The sequence below is a fragment of the Berkeleyomyces rouxiae genome (assembly GCF_048999995.1).
Source record: "Berkeleyomyces rouxiae strain 22BRR77 chromosome Unknown BrBRR77_ptg000002l, whole genome shotgun sequence".
Classification (NCBI taxonomy): domain Eukaryota; kingdom Fungi; phylum Ascomycota; class Sordariomycetes; order Microascales; family Ceratocystidaceae; genus Berkeleyomyces; species Berkeleyomyces rouxiae.
In genome coordinates, this window is record NW_027396492.1 from 3,464,279 (window position 1) to 3,482,029 (window position 17,751).

Consider the following 17,751-nt stretch of genomic DNA (forward strand, 5'->3'; position numbering starts at 1 on the left):
TTCTCCACCATTGACGCTCCTTTTTTTTTCTCCTCGTCACATGCTTACGGCTGCCACGCCACATGAAATCTTACACCAGAAACAATGACGCTATTGATACTAACTAACACACTATAGAGAAAAGAATGAAAAGCGGCCCAGACAAGAATAGGTTACAGCACCCAGAACACAAGCACAATACCGTAGACAACAAAAAAGAAAACTAGACAAAGAAATACAAAGGTATCCAACTCTAACCCATCGCTTCATTTCATGCATTACAGCCAAAGGAAAAAAAAAAGAAAAACCCACTCCCCAGCTAGAGAGAAAGGAGGAACAAAAAAGAAGCCTGTCAGACTACGGCGACCGGGCGATAAATGGAACCAACAAACTTCTCCAGCCTCAGACAAGAAAAGAGAAATAAGAAAAAAGAAAAGAGACAACAGTGAGCTTGACATCCTTGGCCAATAAACGTCAAAACAAACCCCCTGCCCCTCTGTCGAGTCAAAGTACATATCATCCCGTCTCGTCTTCATCAGCGCAGATGAGGTAGCCTCTTGTTCTTGTTCTTCATCCTCCACCCTTTGCCTTACTGTTCTGTTCTGTTCTGCTCTACTTGAGACCCTTTGTGCTTGCCGGCAACACACTACACAACAGTGTGCGATCTAAAAAAAACATGTCGAGTTAGTAAAACGAAAACCACGCTTTACCCTTTTGCTCAGATGAAAAAAAGAGGGAAAAAAAAAAACTCACCATCTTCGCCATCAAACATGATGGAAATGTCGTCGTGCTCGCCCGGAATCTCCGGCAAGTCGAGGCACAAAAATGCCATTTCGTCTGCCGTGCCGTCAAGCTCCATGCGTTCGCGGTCCTTTTCCTTGGGAATCCGAGGCAGCGGGAACTTGGCATCGAGAATCTTGATGCCCGCCTTGCCGCCGCGGCTAAACGCCTCAAACTCGTCAGTCCGCTTGAGCACAAGGCCCATGCAGTGTCCGTAGTGGAAGGCCTCGAAAAATACGAGCAGCTGCACCACTCCGTCGCGCTCGACAATTACGATGCGTGTGGCGCCGGCCTCCCATTTCTTGTGCACCGGCACAACCATGCGCCGCCGCGTAATGGCAAACGATGCCGCAACACCGTCAAACAGTACCCGGAAGCCAGTCAGTGCAAACAAGAAGCTGTGCAGATCCCGCGTGTTGACAAAGTTGAAGCTACGCACGGAGCGGCCATTGGCAATCTTCTCTAGAGATGCCTTCATTTCGCCCGGTACCTCTTTGCCAACTTGTGCCTCTGCTACTGCCATGGTCATGTCTGACTGGGGCAACCGCAGGATCTGGAACAGAGACGGCTCCGAGACTCCGAGTCTGATGCGCAGCTCGCCTGGCGTTACATTTACGCGATCAGTAATCGATCCGTTCATGAAGTCTGTGACAATGCGCAGCTTGTCGGCCAGTACAGTTGTGGGAATGTCCTCCCCAGATTCATCGTTGATGACACGCACGCCCTTCCATGCCAGCTTCGAAATACCGGCAAATCCCTCTCTGTCCATCAGCCTGGGTGAGATGCTGTAATGCTTGATGGCGACTTCGGTAAAGATCTTTTCTTGGTTGAGAGATGTACCAACCACGATGGAGTGGAAGCGGAGGCGTTCTTTTTCATCCTTGAACGACAGCACCATCGTGCCCCGAGACCGGTTGCTGTCAAACTTGACCAACAAAGCAGGCGCGTCGTTTTCACCGCGGAGGAAGCCAAACTGGAAAGGTAGACCAGGGGGAAACATATGGCTGACACCGCTCAACGTGCGTGTCTTGGGACCAGTGATGATGGCCAGGCGGAATCCGCGATGGTGGTAGCGCGGACCTGTAGCCGCATCCTCTTTGTAGACTTGTTCTAGGAGGCAGAGCTCAGACCCAGGGATGGCCTCTTTAGGGAAGGCCCGTGACTGGGGATCAGAGTCAAAGTATTGGAAAGCAGGCAACGTCGATCTGAAAATGACATTTTCTCCAGACTTGGGAAACACAAGCGACTGCATCTTCTTGCCATATTCGTACATATTCCAAAGCATGCGGAAGTCAAGAGACGAGCACCGGATGGCCAGCTGGAATCCGCGCGGAAGTCGCACGTCAATGGTGTTGGACTCGGGCTTCCACCGCACCTCTTCCCACGTGGTTCCAGCACCCTTGATAGACTGAATGCGCAGTTGCACGTTGCCATTTTGGCTGACTACTAGGAACGTCAGGTTGGGCTGGTTGACAGGGCGTACAGTCGACAGGAAACAGCGGAACGAAAGGCCCTGGGATTCACGGCTTCCCTGCTCGGACAACACGGCATCGACAATGACTCTACTAAAGTTGAAGTATTCCGGGGTATCTCCCAATGGGAGAGACTCGACTAGAGATAATGGCTTAGGGCCTTGTGGTCTGCTAGAGTTGCTGAGGAGAGAGGTGGTAGCAGAAGAAGTAAGAACTGGCAAGACATCCTGGGGGATTTGGGGATATTCGACCCAAATGAATTTGTCTGTGGTTTGAGGAAGAAAGGCCTCTTCAGGTGGCATAAAGTCATTTCTAGACATGGAAACCGCCAGCTTGCAAAGACTAGAGCGCAAACTGGAGCGGACTTCTTCAACCTCGGGGTGGGGAGGCAAGTTACGAAGTCCCATGACTTCAGGGACAGCTTCCTCGCAGAGCCAGTATGCTTTGGACAGGTTAGCATAAGCCTGCTGCTTTTCCATGGTGTATTGTAGTTCGTCCTGGGCAGCGGCCTTGTTGCGGTTTCGGATGAGGACTTCCAGCGCTTGCCTTCCGCGCAGAAACCACCAGAGAGCGGCTCTGGCAAGGTTTATCAGCTCGCAATACTTGAGCGGACCAGAAGTCTCGGCGTGTAAGCGAAACAGCTCGAAAAGGTGCTTGGTACGTGCCACAAAGGCCGTGAACTCTCGTGGTTCCGCAGCAGGCTGGCCGGTTATCGACACATCGGAGCTGGCATGAGAATATGATGTTTGGCTATAGGCAGAATAGGGCTCGCCGTACGATGCAGTGCTGGCGTTGCGAGAGAGATTACTGGGTAATTGGCCCGAGACATAGGGTGATCGTGTGGTGTAAGATACCGGACTGTAGTTGGACTGGGGGCCACTTGGAGTCGGTGGTGAAACCTTTGCTCGTGAGTTGTGGGCCGGCGGCGGCGGAGGAGTTGCCTCTACAACGGCAGGCTTGGTTGAATCCATGTAGTGGTCGTAGATTGATGTCATTGGCGCCTCGGGGGACACTTCACGCACAATGGACCCGTCTGAGCTGTAATGAGAGCTGGGCGGTGAAGGGCTCATGGGAACGACTTCGTTTTGCACAACAGAGCGGGCCTTTGCGAGGGCTCTACCTTCAGCCATGCGCATCTCTGCTTGCTGTGTGTCAATAAAAGAGCGGCGGTTAAGATCAGGGGCGCGGATAGATTCGAGGTGCCGCGGTGCGGAGTGTTGGTGGGCAGACGGATCGGGCTGTCTTTGGCGCGGAGCAGGCTCGGAGAGTTCTGGGGCAGGGATAGTGTTGAAGCCGGTCTGGTTGCGCTTTAGAGATTTGGGTTGGAAATCAGGGTCATTGTGCAATCTGATGCTCGCAGGGACGGGCGCAGGAGCAGGCCGGCCGGCCGCGATGCGGGCCATTTTTCGGCGCGAGACTTCGGTCGGGGGCTCTTCGCACTCGTCACCACCATCGCCGATGACCTCGGCCAAGGCAGCGTCCGGGAAATGCACCTTCAGACCCTTGTTCTTTCTCCGGGGGTGGCTATATGAGGCCGAACGGACATTGGGGCTGGGGGCGAGCTGGCCAAGCGACCGTTCCTGCACAGAATGATGCGAATGTTGGTGGTGAAGCTGGTGCTGGTTGGAGCGGATGGTCAAGTGATATTGCGGGTTTCCGTTGTTGGTGGTGTCGGGGCCGGCGCCAAGCGAGGCCGACTGGGGATATCTGGGGGCCGCCACAGTGTCGATTTTGGTCAGGGCGCGAGGAGGGGCTTCGGCGCTGTTGTGGAAGTTGGCGGGCAGTCTCCCTGGCGAGGGGATGTCAGAAGGAGTAGAGTGAGAGACTTGCAGAGTGTCGGTGGTGGAATTGAGAAAGTCGTCGACATTGGCGGCGGAATGGGAGTCGTCGACATGGCGGTCCTTGCCAAAGAGCTTTCCCTTCCAGCGGTCTCTCCTTGATACCTTGGCGCCATCGAAGCCAGACTGGTCGGATTCCATCATTGTGGCGAGGGGTGGGAGTGGGTGTGGGTGTGGTATTCTGAGCAATCTAGTGTGCGATAGAGACAGCAAGCAGCATGTTCTTATGGGCAGCAGTTGGCGGCAAAGGCAAGGAGCGGCCGGCGGCTTGAGAGGCTAGACTAAGCTGAGATGGCACAGGCTGTTCGTATCGTGGGGGCCAGACGAGGGGAGGCGAGGCAGATTGGCGGGGACGCCCAGCAATGGGGACGGACGAGAAGCACAAAAAAAACCTTGGGTATTTCGGCTAGGGCGGCGAGGATGACAGGCGGGCCGCGGGCCACGGGGTCGGCAGGCCGAGGAAAAGAGGGGTGAGGTGATGCGGTGGGCGATGGAGATCGGGAGCTGAGGCTCGGATCGAGTGGGCGGGCGCTTGGGGAAATTGTCGCCAGATGACAAGAGGCGAGGAGGCGTGTTTTGGGCGGGCGAGGTGGTCTCTGTCCGGTGCAGGCTGAGCGGAGAAGAGAGAGAAAGAATAATTAAATGGCACGGGCAAGAAGCACGGAAAAAGCAGGGCTGAGGCCACTGTAGATCAGGACGTCCAGGAAGCGGAGGAGTGGAGGAGTAGAGGGGGATCTTGCGAAGCAGCACAGCCAGAGTAGAGTCTCTGAACGAAAAGAAAAAAAATAAGAAAAAAACAAAGACAGAAAAAGGAAACGTGATGAAGATTCCAAGATCAGATGCAACAATGCAAGAAAAGAAAGAAAAAAAGAAAGAAAAACAAATGTGATGCTGCTGCTGCTGCTTCACGCTGCGGCAAATGACGCCGTGCAAAAATTGAAATTCCAGGCAACAAATAGAATAGCTACAGGGCCTGGCAGGCTGGCGTTTCGTGTTTGCAAGCCTAAAGGCACCCACTGCCCGTTAGTTATAGTTAGGGGACATGAAACACCAAGGCTCGCGGCAAAGGGCCCTGTTCTGGTCCAACTATGTACAATGTATGTACAGGAGTTAAATATGTACATATGTACATATGTACCTGGCATTTACGTATGGTTTGGGCCTTTGGCCTTTGGCGCCTGCTATCACTGTTACGGGCAGCTTTACAACATATAATATTCCGCCCTTCATTTTCTTTTTCGCCTGGGGTCTCATCACACACGCAATGTCGCAAAGCCAAAGATGCAGAAACCACAGCTGAGGGACACGAAAGGCGGCAGAAGCAAAGCCCGCACAAGCTCTGCCGGCCTGGTCTGCCTACACCTCCCCGCTCGCCTTTTCCGCCTGGCCTGGCCGTGCTGGCATTTGCGCCCCGTGGCTCGCGCCTCGCAGAGCTCGCAACACGCAGAAGCCCGTTTCCCTTCTCGTGCCCGGTCTCTCGTCTCTCGTCTCGCGTCTCTCGTGTGCCCTCGCCCACCGCCTATTCTCGTCATCGATCAAAATAGAACAAAGAAGGCCCGTGAAACTAAACCTCGTCTAACAATAAATCCCCACTCTCCACTCTGGCCTGGCACCGAGGAAGGTGGGGGTGGGCTTTTAGTGGGCCACCACAGAGCAGTGGGCTCACAAGCCACGGCCGTCAGAGGCTGTGGACTGTGTTGTTGGAGCAGTTGCTGCTGCTGCTGCTGCTGCTGCTGCTGCCGCTGCTGCTGCTGCTGCTGCCGCTGCTGCCGTTGCCGTTCCTGCTCCTGTTCCCGTTCCCGCCCACTCCCACTCCCACTCCCGTTCTTTCTTTTCTCTCTCACGCGTCCCTCCCCTACTCACTCCGTCCTTTACTGTGTCCACACTGTGTCCGCACTGTCCCTGGCATTTCCTTTCTTGTCCCATGTAGCCAGCCCGCAGCCACCTCTTGCACTTGCCTCTTGCCTCGGATTCCTCTCCTGTTTACTTTTGCCTACTTTGGGTTTGTTTACTTGTGCCTACCTTCTCCAACTAGTCACTCTCGACTACTATTGCGATCTCCGTCTCCTCTGGAATCTGCCAACCACACACAAAGTCCGCGCTAAAAACAAGTCTAACGACAGGCTAAGTACAATATTTCCTCGTGTCATTTCCCTTTGCTAGCCTCCTGCAGAATAACCATGTACCTATCTCCCGTTTTCACCCAGCACTGGCCACTCTCGCACTCCGCCCAGTCGCTCCCGAGAACCGTACGTCATACATGTGCCGTAACTAACTATACGTATTTGTAGTTCTCTCGTGATTTGACAGTTTGCGTAATCAAGGCAATCAAATCAAATGTCTGCACCTCGTAGTAGCTATCTATGTATGTACATATGTAACTATATGTACTTAGACACATGGCTGTCTTGACCAAGTCTGACATCACTTTTCGTATCTCTTTTTTTCTCTAAATCATACTGAACCATCCTCTTACCACATTTCTGTTCAACACGCCCACACGCTGCTGAATGCAAGGGAACACTCTCGACATGTGCCAGATTACCATTGTGGTGTTAGTCCTGCCTGCAAACTAGTCAGAGCGCTCGACTTCCACCTCGGTCTTCTTTTCTTGTTGGCCCAAAAGAGACCCTTGTTCTCTCAAATCTGTGCTTTAACCAGCTTGCACAAATGCTACAATGATACCTAGTCAGTCACAAGTACTGGTACAAAACGTAGATGGGCCGAAATAGTGTTTCAGATTTGCCTCTCAGAATCTGGCCGGCTGCGTCACTGGTTTCTTTTAAAACCCCAAGTAACCCTAGTCTACTCAGCCAATCCACCCCAGCCCAAGTCAACTTATCCATAAAGCCGCACACCCACCCCCTTTTCTCTCTCCTACCTCACCTGTCTTTGTTTCCACCTTGTTGGAAAAACATGTCTTTGTTGTTCCTTCTTCCGAACGGCCTGTTTCTCGCCTATTGGCGAAGAATGAGCCATAGTTCTATAGATTCCATCGTCTCCATCGTCTCCAGTCTGCTCCATTCCACAACAGCCCTGCCTTTTTTCTATTTTGCCTCTCCCATCTGTTGTTGTGCACCCTTTCAACAATGGTCTCTAGTAGTTTCATAAAAATGCGCACAATATCCGACTTGGATTGTGATACTCCCATTAATACATACTGCTCGTCTCCCTTGTTATCGCGTTGTCATTGTCCATACGCGCCATGCTCGGCATACATGCACACAAGTAGACATTTTCACATGTGCCATTCATTTTGAAGCTTCCCTTTTCTTCAAAAACAAAGCCCAAATATCCTTGTCACTCTTCTCTTCTCTGTCCTCCAACTATTTTTGGCAGCACCCGTATTCACTTGCTCTGAATGGGAGGAAATGGGGGTGAAAGAAACAAGCTTGTCCTCTAAAACACGAGCTTGACTGGCCCTATAAGCCCTAAAAAAAGCACGTCCCACAGGGTCCCTCGTTTCCCTGCCCGGCATAGTTAGCATCTGGGAACAACACGACAATTATGCTAACCCTAATAATTTGTTTGGAGCATAAATGCTAAAAAGACAGTGAGCTGAGAATCAACACGACCTCCCTTCTTTGGACTTAAAACTAATGGACTGCCTTCAAGAAAGGACATAAAACGGGAATAGGGGTATGAGTAATTTGACAAATCTACTAGAAATAACATAACAACCACTGTTTGGCATTTCACCAACACATGCAAAGTCTGCCTTGCCCAAAACGCCAAGCACTGGGGGCCAGTCCTCCTTAGATTCACATTGACCAACTACACTAAATTGCATTGGGCACATACAAGCATCCACAGATAGTACCAAGAATTCCATGGTGTACTTTTCCTTGGCATGGCCCATATTTGCTCCTTTGTCCATGTAGTAAGTTGAGACTCCTGGTGGTACAAGCTCATGTTAGTGTGTAACCTAATATCCCGTCCACCCTGGAATGTCAGAGTCAGTAAACTACCACTGTGCCAAAAAGACGAACGTTTATTTGGACTTGCTTACTTAGTGAGGCTTCTATCTTCCATTGTGTACATTGGGCTCTCATAGCCTCTGTGCGTATGCCAACTGGGTGGCTTTGGCCTCATGGCAGCGGACTCCCACAGCGATAATTTGAAAAATCGCCAGGCCTGTTAGCACACGAGTGGTCTTGATTGGTGGTATTACTACGAAATAGTTATTACGAGGATAAGAAAATGAGCTCTGCTGTTATTTCCTACTCGACGATCAAACTTTCCATAGAATTTCTTGCAACATGTCTCCCTCACTTAGTGTATTCCCAGGTTTCTTGTTTTCATTGATTTATGCAGCTCGTAATATGAAAACCATATTGCTGCTTGTTCTAGAGTCATGAGTTACACCACCTTGAATGTAGTATGGCTGCACAAACGAATCGAGCGTCAACAGTAGACTATGTGACGAAGCCTGTATGTATCCAGGAGCTATATACGTCGTTTCTGCTTTAGTACATCCGGAGCTTTCTTGTATGTATGAGGTGACGATTCTTCATATGAAATTACACACTTCATATTTAACTAACTACCCATTAAGTAACTAGCGAAGATTGAGATACTAAGATGGTGTTAGTTTTCGCCACAGAGCCATAACAATGCCGAACATGCTTGAATTTCAATGATGAGGTTTCTTTGTAACTAGTGTGGAATGGTGTTCAGAACCAGCCTGCATGATATAATAGTCAAAGAGCCTGGTGGTGATAAAAATACACTCTGCTCAGCAAACAAGTAGGCGGGAAACTTTGTATTTCGATAACAGATCATGATGATATGAACAGGTGTAATGGAAGCCAAAATTTGATACAGGTCATTTAATGTTAAGCGAGACATTCATGTGAAGCTGGGTTGGCGGAGGAGAGTATCTTCAGGAAGGCGAATTAGTTGACATGATTGATGGAACATGCACATAGCGCTTTGAACTATGGAGTAATGTCCGATGGATTAATGCAGCCGATGCCAGCCGATCTTGTCGTCTTTTAAGTGAATTCTACATCGTCCTCACTTGGTCGCTGAACTTGCTTGATATTCGGATAGCTACTCAAATTCCTCTACCAAGCAAACAATATAAACTTTACACTTCACGAACAACGGGATCGAGGTACTTCTGGAAAAAACTCAAATTTTCAGCAACTGAGTTTTAAGGGCCATCAAGGGCTTTTTTTTCCATGTTGAACATATTTATTAAGACCTGTATCCGGTATTTGGCTTAACTTGGCGATGTGAAAACCCCCCCCCCCCCCCCCCCCCCCCCCGAGGCTGACTAAAAGCCATTGGAGATTCTTTAAACAATACAAAACTTTGCTTCTGAAATCTGGGAATTTTCTCAACTAGGATACCATAATTTGAGTTGAAGAGAAGTTGAACTCTGAAACAGTTGGTGTCTGAACGAGCGTAAATATTGTTAGGATGTAGCTGCAGGTGAATATAATGAAAATGATAGTTAATGCTGGGAAAGAAGCAGATCTTTTGTGTCACGACGGAAGTAGAGTCACGTGTGGAATATGCAGTGGGAGGTTGTGTTTATTGGTGATTATAAAGGGAAACTTAAAAGTTGAGCTTGTGGTCAAGCGTATACTGCTGAAATGATTCGAGCCAGATAGGCTCCCGCAAAGAATGGCATCACACTTTTCCCATCAAGGCCATGTTATTGCTTGATGGTATGACTGATGTTAAGAAGACGAGGCAAAAGGCGGAGTGGGAACGGAAACAATTGTACTTAAAGGAGAGCTCAGTGTCACCATTGTAATGATTCATAATGATTTTCATGATGTTATTTCTGCTACGGTCTCATTCGGGGGTATTTGCCTCAAGGGAAAGGTCTCGAACACAGCTGGTTGTCTACGAGGGGAGGGGGGGAGGTATTGTGTGAATCGATGATCTCTTAACTCCCTCTGTTCTAGGTTTTGGGCGTCCTCTTGGCGTACCTTATATAATCCTCGTATGTCCAGTTGTGTGCACACCCATCTATGTGAGGGGCACTCATCTATTTAAGGAGGCACTCTTTTTCTGACAGGTATTATCAACAAAGAGATGTTTTAGGTTTTCAGAAGAGGAATAAAGGGCAGGCAGAGTTCAGGGTATAGAACAGCAATAATGGATCTTAGGAGGACCTGTATGCTTCCACCTATACCGAGACCCGTTCTCATTGGTTTTGGACAAGTATGCCAGAGCTTGTGGGAGAAATGTATAGGCCAAATATACCAGGTCAGCGCGTCGCGGAGATCTTGTTTACATGATGCAGAAAAGGTAGTTACCTCAATGAAGGCTGTGCGTACTCGGGATCAGCCGGCTTTCAACTCACAAAGCAACTGCCGAGACGCCGAGTCTACTGCCTAGTGAGATTCCGGATTGTTTTGGGTGCTGTGAGCCAATGAGAACCCTCAGACTGTCGAGAACCCTCAGACTGTCGAGAGATCGTACCACTTTCCAGTTCAGCTGCGCTCTTAGTGGCAGGTACGCGTGCTGACGCGCCGTGTGCCTTCCTCTTCACGGCGTGTCGTGCGGTCGCGGCGGGGCTTCTGGTGTCACAAGAAAAAAGCTGCTCACCGCCTGCCGGCTCGGGCCGAGTGGGTGGTGGGGAGGCCTAATCGGGACATCAAGGGCCTGCCAATCAGAGGATGCGGGTTAAGAGTTGGGAATAGGGGGCATGGACAGAGTGCAATGGGCTCGGAGAAGTTTTTGATAGCAAGAGGATGTGCGCAGTGGTCGATTGAGGTTGATATCAAGCCAGGATGTAGCGGTGACTCGTGCGTATTTGCACATGTCAAAAGGTTGAGGAGCAGGCGGGAAATGAGTTCTTGGCGTCGAGAGGGAGGGATGTAGTGCGACGCTAAAAAAGCTTATATTGACGACATGTGGCGGAGAGGGGTCCTATGGTGTCGGAGGAGAGATGCATTTCCAGTTACGCAGGGCCTTTTAAACATGCAACCGCGTTTTCCAATACTCTCAATGGCGGGGGCTCATATGAGGGTCTTGAAAATGTATCACAACGCTTATTTTACCGTGATATCATGGAGTGCCTACTTTTTGAGACGTCTTCTGCGGACAAGATGCAACCGGGAGACCGAGCGGCGGGCTCCGCGCGTCAAAAGCCTTTGGTCCTGTATGGAAGTACCATTTTTGAATCGAATGGACCTCCCAGGCCAGTCATACGAGCGATTCTGACCGAGATATCCACCACTGAAACCCAATCGTCCTGTCCGTCTGAATCCCCGTGCCTTCTCCCCGCCGGCCCGACGCGTGTCGCGTCCCGAATTCTGCCAGTCATATGGCTCCCCGCCTTCCATTTCGGGCCGGGCTGATTGCACCAGCCAACCAGAGCTGACGGTCTTGAGCAGGGGGGAGCTCTTTGGGTATAAAAATGCGGGCGATCTCCTGTTGCTCCGGTTGCTGGTCGATTCATTTCTTTCTTCTACATCATCATTCCGACATTGCGTCCGTTTGACTACTTGCGACTTTGCTTCGCGGCTTTGCTTTTCTTCATCGACTGACTTGACTTTCTGATTCTGTTGTTTTCTGCAACTGCTCTGGCTTCTACCATCGTCCATTGTTACTGGCCTCTTTCTCTCTCGTCGTAGTTGCCTGTTGACTTGGGTCATTGTTCTATCCTCGATTCTCGTCTGGTGTTTGCTCTTGCTGTTACTGCTGTTGCTTTTCTTGCTAGCTACCTGCCCCTGTGTCAACATGTCTCGTGTAAGTAGTTGCCCCCTTTCTTGGTGCACACCTTCCTGCGTCAACACATTCACTAACTTCCAGCCCTAGCCCACGAATCATACTGCCACTCCTGGAGGATCGGCTTCCCCGCCGTCTCCGCCAGGCCCACCACCGGGCCCGGCGTATTTCGCCTCGGCATCGGGGTCCGGTCGCCTCCGGACCCTGGATTTTTATCGCGCCCGGTTCGGCAAGGTCCACCGGGTGACCTCTTGGGCTTCGGCCCCGCTGCGGTCTGCGTCCTTTCCCAGGGCGCAGCCTTCCCCCAAGTCGGTCCTGCGGCCGTCTATCTCGCTGCGCTTTATTGAGCGCCCGAAGAAGACGGTCCGCTGGGCCTTTGATGTGAAGGAGAACGCCCCTCGTCCAAAGAAGGTGGACGAGGAAGAGCCCGAAGACTCGGGCTTAGATCTGGAAGCCTTGGTGGCGGAGGCCAAGGCACTGATGGCAGCAGAGTCATTGACTATGCAGGAGGCTATCAACCAGGTCCTGGCCCGCGCGCTGGACCCAAGTGATGACGAAGAAGGGGAAGATGAAGACGAAGACGAAGGCAAAGACAAAGAAGAAGAAGGACCCAGCGACTGGGGCTTCAACTCCTTCTCGTCTGAATCAGACGCGGAGGGAGGTGATGCTGCCCTGTCCCCCGAGGAACAGTCCTCAAATGGCCTGGTGTTGCCAGACCCGTTCTCGCCTTTGGGCAACAACGGTCTGGCTCTGCCAAGCCTGGTCCCCTACAACAGGGGGGACATGGCCCGCACTCCCAGCCCCACTGGCGAAAGCCGGTCGTCTTCGCCCTTCCTCTCGTCGCCGCTTGACGCGAGAGTTTCTCCCGCTCGGGCTTTTCCCTGGGATGCCGGTCTCACGACCGGCGAAGACCGGATGTCTGTGGCTGAGAGCCCAGACCTCCCTTCCTCGCCGTTCCTGTCCACTCCCCGCGATGCCTCGCCGTCTCCCTCCCGTCTCACTTTCTCCCAGGCTCCGGGAAATTCGCTTGAGGAGAGCCCCGTGGCTTCGGCCTCTTCAGTTTCCTCATCGGCGTCATCGACGCGCACGAAACTACGGGAGGCCTACGACCGCCCGTTCCCCGCCCGCCAGTTGTTTGGCTCTGCGTCGCGCACGCAGGGCTCTTATTCGCCTCTTTCTTCTCCTCCTTCTCCTCGCTCTCCTTCGTCCCGTTCGCCCTGGGGCCTCGAGCCGACCGAGGTGCTTGTGTCGTCTCCTTGCCCGGCTCCTGCGCCCGTCCGCCGCCGTAAGAAGCAGCCCCCTGTTCCCCACACGTCGATCCGGGGCGACCCGTTCCCAGTCTTTTCTCTTTTGGGAACAGTCTTTTGGGCTGTTGTCAGCTTTGCCCGCATGGCCTGGGCCCTTGCCATCTCGGTTTCGGTCGACATGGCGAGCCCCTTCTCCTACTTTTGCTCCGCCTTCTTCATCCTGCTTGCTCGCCTCGCCCTGCCCACCCTGTTGGCTCTTCTCTTCGCTGCCTTGCGCCACGGCGTCTGTTCCACCTTGGCCATCCCCCTTTCGCTCCTGCGGTTTGTCAGGTCCTTTGGACCTCCGCCACCCCCAGGCAAGGATAGGTGGGAGTTGTGGGAGGTGTGCTACCTCATAGTTGGTGCCCTCGTCATGCCATGGTGCCAGCTCCTGCGCTTGATCGTCCTGTTCTTGTGGCCCTATGTCGAAATGGGCTACTATGCTGGAATGTCGTGGTACAGCGATACTACTCGATCAATTTCTCGTCGTGCTTCCCACGCCCTGAGCCTGTGTGGATGGGGGATTCGGACAGCGATTGCCACTGTTTGCTGGGAGCTTTTTTAGCCAATGCACTGGGCAGCTGGGCTATCCCTACCTGATCTCCTCCGGGCTGTCGATATCTTGCTGGTCTGCCTGACGACCACTGTTGTTTTTGCCCTTGGCCTTTTGTTGTCGCTCTTGTCGACTGTGTGTGTTGGCATTGTGTGCCTATGCTCCGCCGATTCCTCGATAACTCCAACGCCACCCAGCGAGCCTGAGCCTGTTGTCCCAGTCGTACTGGAACCACGGTGGGGCCGTCTCAACAACTTCCAGGCTGCTGGAATCCACCCGGTCCCTGCTAGCTGGAATGGACCCATGTTTGGTGCAATGCGCAGAAGACAGTAGAGCTTTTGGCTCCTGTTCTCTCGTGTTTGTCCTGCTAGTTTCCGTTCTTCTGGTTGCATAGGCCATCCTCTCAATTTCACCTGTCGTGATACTATCTCTAGACTTTCATCTACGGTTTTGTCCGCAGCTTGATCTGACCGTTCCCGCATCCCCCCAATCTTCTCTATTTCTTGTGGATGGCCTCCCATCGCCATTCGACACCAGACACTGCCCGATTCTACTTGAACAACGACACGCTCCCTGCCTGAGCTTCTGTTTGAGTTGTGTAACCCGGGTTATCCTCTGTACAACATGGCTTCACCGTGTGGTGGTAGGCCTGGCTCCTTCATGTGTTCCTAAAGTCCCCTTTATTATTGATATCCTTGAAGCTTTCTTATTCATTGTGACTATGATTTTCATTCATCATTACTATCATTTTTGCCATGCTTCGCTTCTGGCTTCCCTAGTTTTTAGGCCTCACCGCGTCGAGCTCCCGCCATATCCTGGGGTCTGCCCTTGCATAATAAGAGGGCACACCACCCAGGGCTTTATTCCAAGAAGGCGAACCCCCGATAAACATTGTCACAAGGGGGACTATACCGAGCTGAAGGACGAGCAGGGCGACCTGTGGGGAAGTGTATTCTTGCAAAGAGCCGAACAAGGTCGGTTTCGATGAGGGCATGTCCTACGAGGACATACCCCTGTCTCTTCATCGTCTTCGCCTTGGGGACCCGTCTTCGAGACCTATTTACGTGGAATAGGGCTTCAGGGAACAGGTTTCTCAAGACTAATCTTAAACGAACAGTTACCAAAGCAACTGTTCAGCTTGGGATGCGTCCACATATGCCTACTTTTGTAAGGTTTGCTTTTGGGGAGCAGATTGTCAGAGTCCAGGCTGGCATGGGACGCTTGCCACAACCTCTCTTTTCCTTGTTGTTTTTGTTTTTGCTTTCTGCGTTGATGATGCGGTTTGTCGTTTGACCCCGCAGCTCACAAGAGACTACAGGGCGTGTTGTTTCGATTGGTGGTATTGTTGTTCTGGTGGTTAGCTTGTGCTATTTGAATCTATGCTTTTATCTGTCTGCTTTTCCCTTGTTCCATGTAGTGTCCATTGTTTAATGACCATTGTTTCCTGACCGCGTGTACCGCCCTCCCAGCCACTAAATGCTATTGTCAGCCTCTATAGACTCATCGCTTTGAAACTTTTGATATTAATTTCACTCTGTGTATCAATCCTCTAGTTTCACCGTCTGAATACCTACTGCCTTCGTTTTCCGCTTCTATTGATGCAAGACCTACACAACACCACCGCCATTTCCTTAGCCCCTGACTCAAACACGAGACTTGTAGGCCAAGGTCATCAAGATAATGTATTACTATTGAGATACCTGCGTTAAACCTCGGGTTGTCAAGTTACCCAGCTCTCCCGTACATCCCATAGCTTTGTCTGTCTCTTGCGCTTCTCGTTTAGTCGCCATCGTTTCCATAACCATTGTTATGGTCAATTACTTCTTTATTCATCAACTATCTCAAAAGTGGGAAATCCGCTAGATCACCTTCACATAGTTCTGTGGTGTATGCCAAACTATTGCGGTGGGAATCCGCTGCAATGAGGCCAAATTTATCCAGTTAGTATACGCAAGGAGGCTGAAGTAAAGCCCTGCGTACATGATGGAAAACAGACAAGTCCAAATGGACTTTTGTCTTTCTGGCGCAGTGGTAGTTTGCCCACTCTGACAGTGTAATCCGTGTATATAACCTGCCCTGTTATTGGTCTGCTTATGTAACCTCGCAAACCACTTGCTACCTTAGCCAGCCGCTGCGCGACATTGTCTCTAGAGCTGGCAATTGGATGTTATTTCCGTCGTGGGTTTCAATGTTAACGCATGCACTCCACGAAGCCTATTCCCTCCACCTCCTATAAATTATCGACTGATATGGCCTTTTTCTCTATTTTATTTTGATGCCAGAAGCTCGCATCTCTATACCGCCAGCACTCGAACTTGAACTATACTCGATTTTTACCATGTGACATTCCCTTTCTGTCTCCCCCCCTTATTCTTGCCATCTACAATCACTAACAAATGCTGAGAACAACTAGTAATTCCTGTGTTGCACATTCTTGTGAAGGCTGTTTCTGTGTAACAACGATCGTCAGTCTCAAACTCAACCTGTCAAAATAAAACTGTGAGCCCAGTCTTGACCCAGAACTGTTGATACATCCCATGTAACATCCCTGAAACGTCGATCCCGTTAGGGTTATAACCTGTGACTACAGAGTCGTTGTCTCCAATACGTTTGACGATGGAAATATCAAGTGAACATTAAGGGAATATCACACCTAGTGCATATTCAGATGCATTTCACATGTTCGCATATGAAACTTGCCCAGTTCATGATGCAATGGCTACTGTGAACCTACAATTCCTGATGGACAGTGGATTTGATTTCGTGTATAAATGTATGGCTTTTCCTCGCCTCAATGTGTAGATTTAGACTTAGAAATCATCGATCATCGTTCATCTTTTCTCCGATACCTTGAACTTTTCATTCCTATATCTCTTTGAACTTGTGACTTTCCGGAATCTACTTTCGACAAAGGACAACAGTAAGTCCTCTTAAATACTGATAAGAACGGACAACCCAAATATTGTAATGAATTGGCAGTGCCTACTATTATCCGTCTTGATATGGGGACGTACTGTCGTCCTTCGACCAAAGTAGATTCCGGAACGTCACAAAATCAGAGAGATAGTAGAACAGGGAGATTCAATGTATGAGAAAAGAAGAGAACGATGAACAATGGTTTCTAGGTCAAAGTCTATAGAGAACGAGAAGGAAGAGCAAGCCTTTGCATGCGAATATCAATCAGTGTTGTACCTCATGTGTATTTTACAGACTCAAGATATTATTACATCATGATAATGGTAGATGATTGAATAGAGCATCTGAGCATTTCTGAATCACGAGACTCTGAATCCTCCAACAGTCGAAAGCGGCTGATTTTAGTTTCCTACGTTTTGGATGACTTGGGTTGTTTATATTTAACGCCTACACAAATTACTTACACCAAGAGATGAATTAGGCCCGATGCTGCAAGCAAACCTCTATATTTACCGTTTTGATGTCTAGAAAGAAACAGCGGCTGAATCAACTGTTGAAATGAGAAGCAACTGACAGCCTTCCCACATGTTTTGTGTCGAGCGGCGACGAGAGAAAGGGCGAAGACGACCGGCTTTCGCCAGTGGGGCTGGGAGCGCGGGCCATGTCCCCCCTGTTGTAGGGACCAGGCTTGGCAGAGCCAGACTGTCGTTGCCCAAAGGCGAGAACGGGTCTGGCAACACCAGGCCATTTGATGCCTGTCCCTCGCGGGACAGGGCAGCATCACTCTCCTCTGAGTCAGAGACGAAGGAGTTGAAGGCCCGGTGACTGGGTCCTTCTTCTTCATAATCTTCTCCTCACTTGGGCCCAATTCCCGGGCCAGGACCTGGTGGTTTGCCTCATGCACAGTCAGCGACTCTGCTGCCATCAGTGCCTTGGCCTCCGCCACCAAGGCTTCCAGATCTAAGCCCGAGTCTTCGGGCTCTTCCTCGTCCACCTTCTTTGGACGAGGGACGTTTTCCTTCACATCAAAGGCCCAGCGGACCGTCTTCTTCGGGCGCTCAATAGAGCGCAGCGAGATAGACGGCCGCAGGACCGACTTGAGGGGAGGCTGCGCCCTGGGAAAGGACGCAGACCGCAGCGGGGCCGAAGCCCAAGAGGTCACCCGGTGGACCTTGCCGGACCGGGCGCGATAAGGATCTAGGGTTCGGAGGCGCCCAGACCCCGATTCCGAGGCGAAA

General features: G+C 51.0%; 2 protein-coding genes across 2 annotated transcripts; one reads left to right on the top strand and one right to left on the bottom strand.

Annotated features, from left to right (window-relative positions):
- Positions 1-591: 591 nt before the first annotated feature.
- Positions 592-4,213, bottom strand: BROUX77_002542 (uncharacterized protein; the record flags this gene model as incomplete). Its single annotated transcript, XM_073747094.1, has 2 exons — positions 592-644; positions 733-4,213. 2 exons carry the CDS (start codon positions 4,211-4,213, stop codon positions 592-594), a joined length of 3,534 nt encoding a protein of 1,177 aa, XP_073607624.1.
- A 7,557-nt stretch (positions 4,214-11,770) lies between these two features.
- Positions 11,771-13,609, top strand: BROUX77_002543 (uncharacterized protein; the record flags this gene model as incomplete). The annotated part of the gene is made up of 2 exons (XM_073747095.1): positions 11,771-11,779; positions 11,849-13,609. The coding sequence occupies 2 exons, from the start codon at positions 11,771-11,773 to the stop codon at positions 13,607-13,609; spliced, it is 1,770 nt and encodes a 589-aa protein (XP_073607625.1).
- Positions 13,610-17,751: the final 4,142 nt, after the last annotated feature.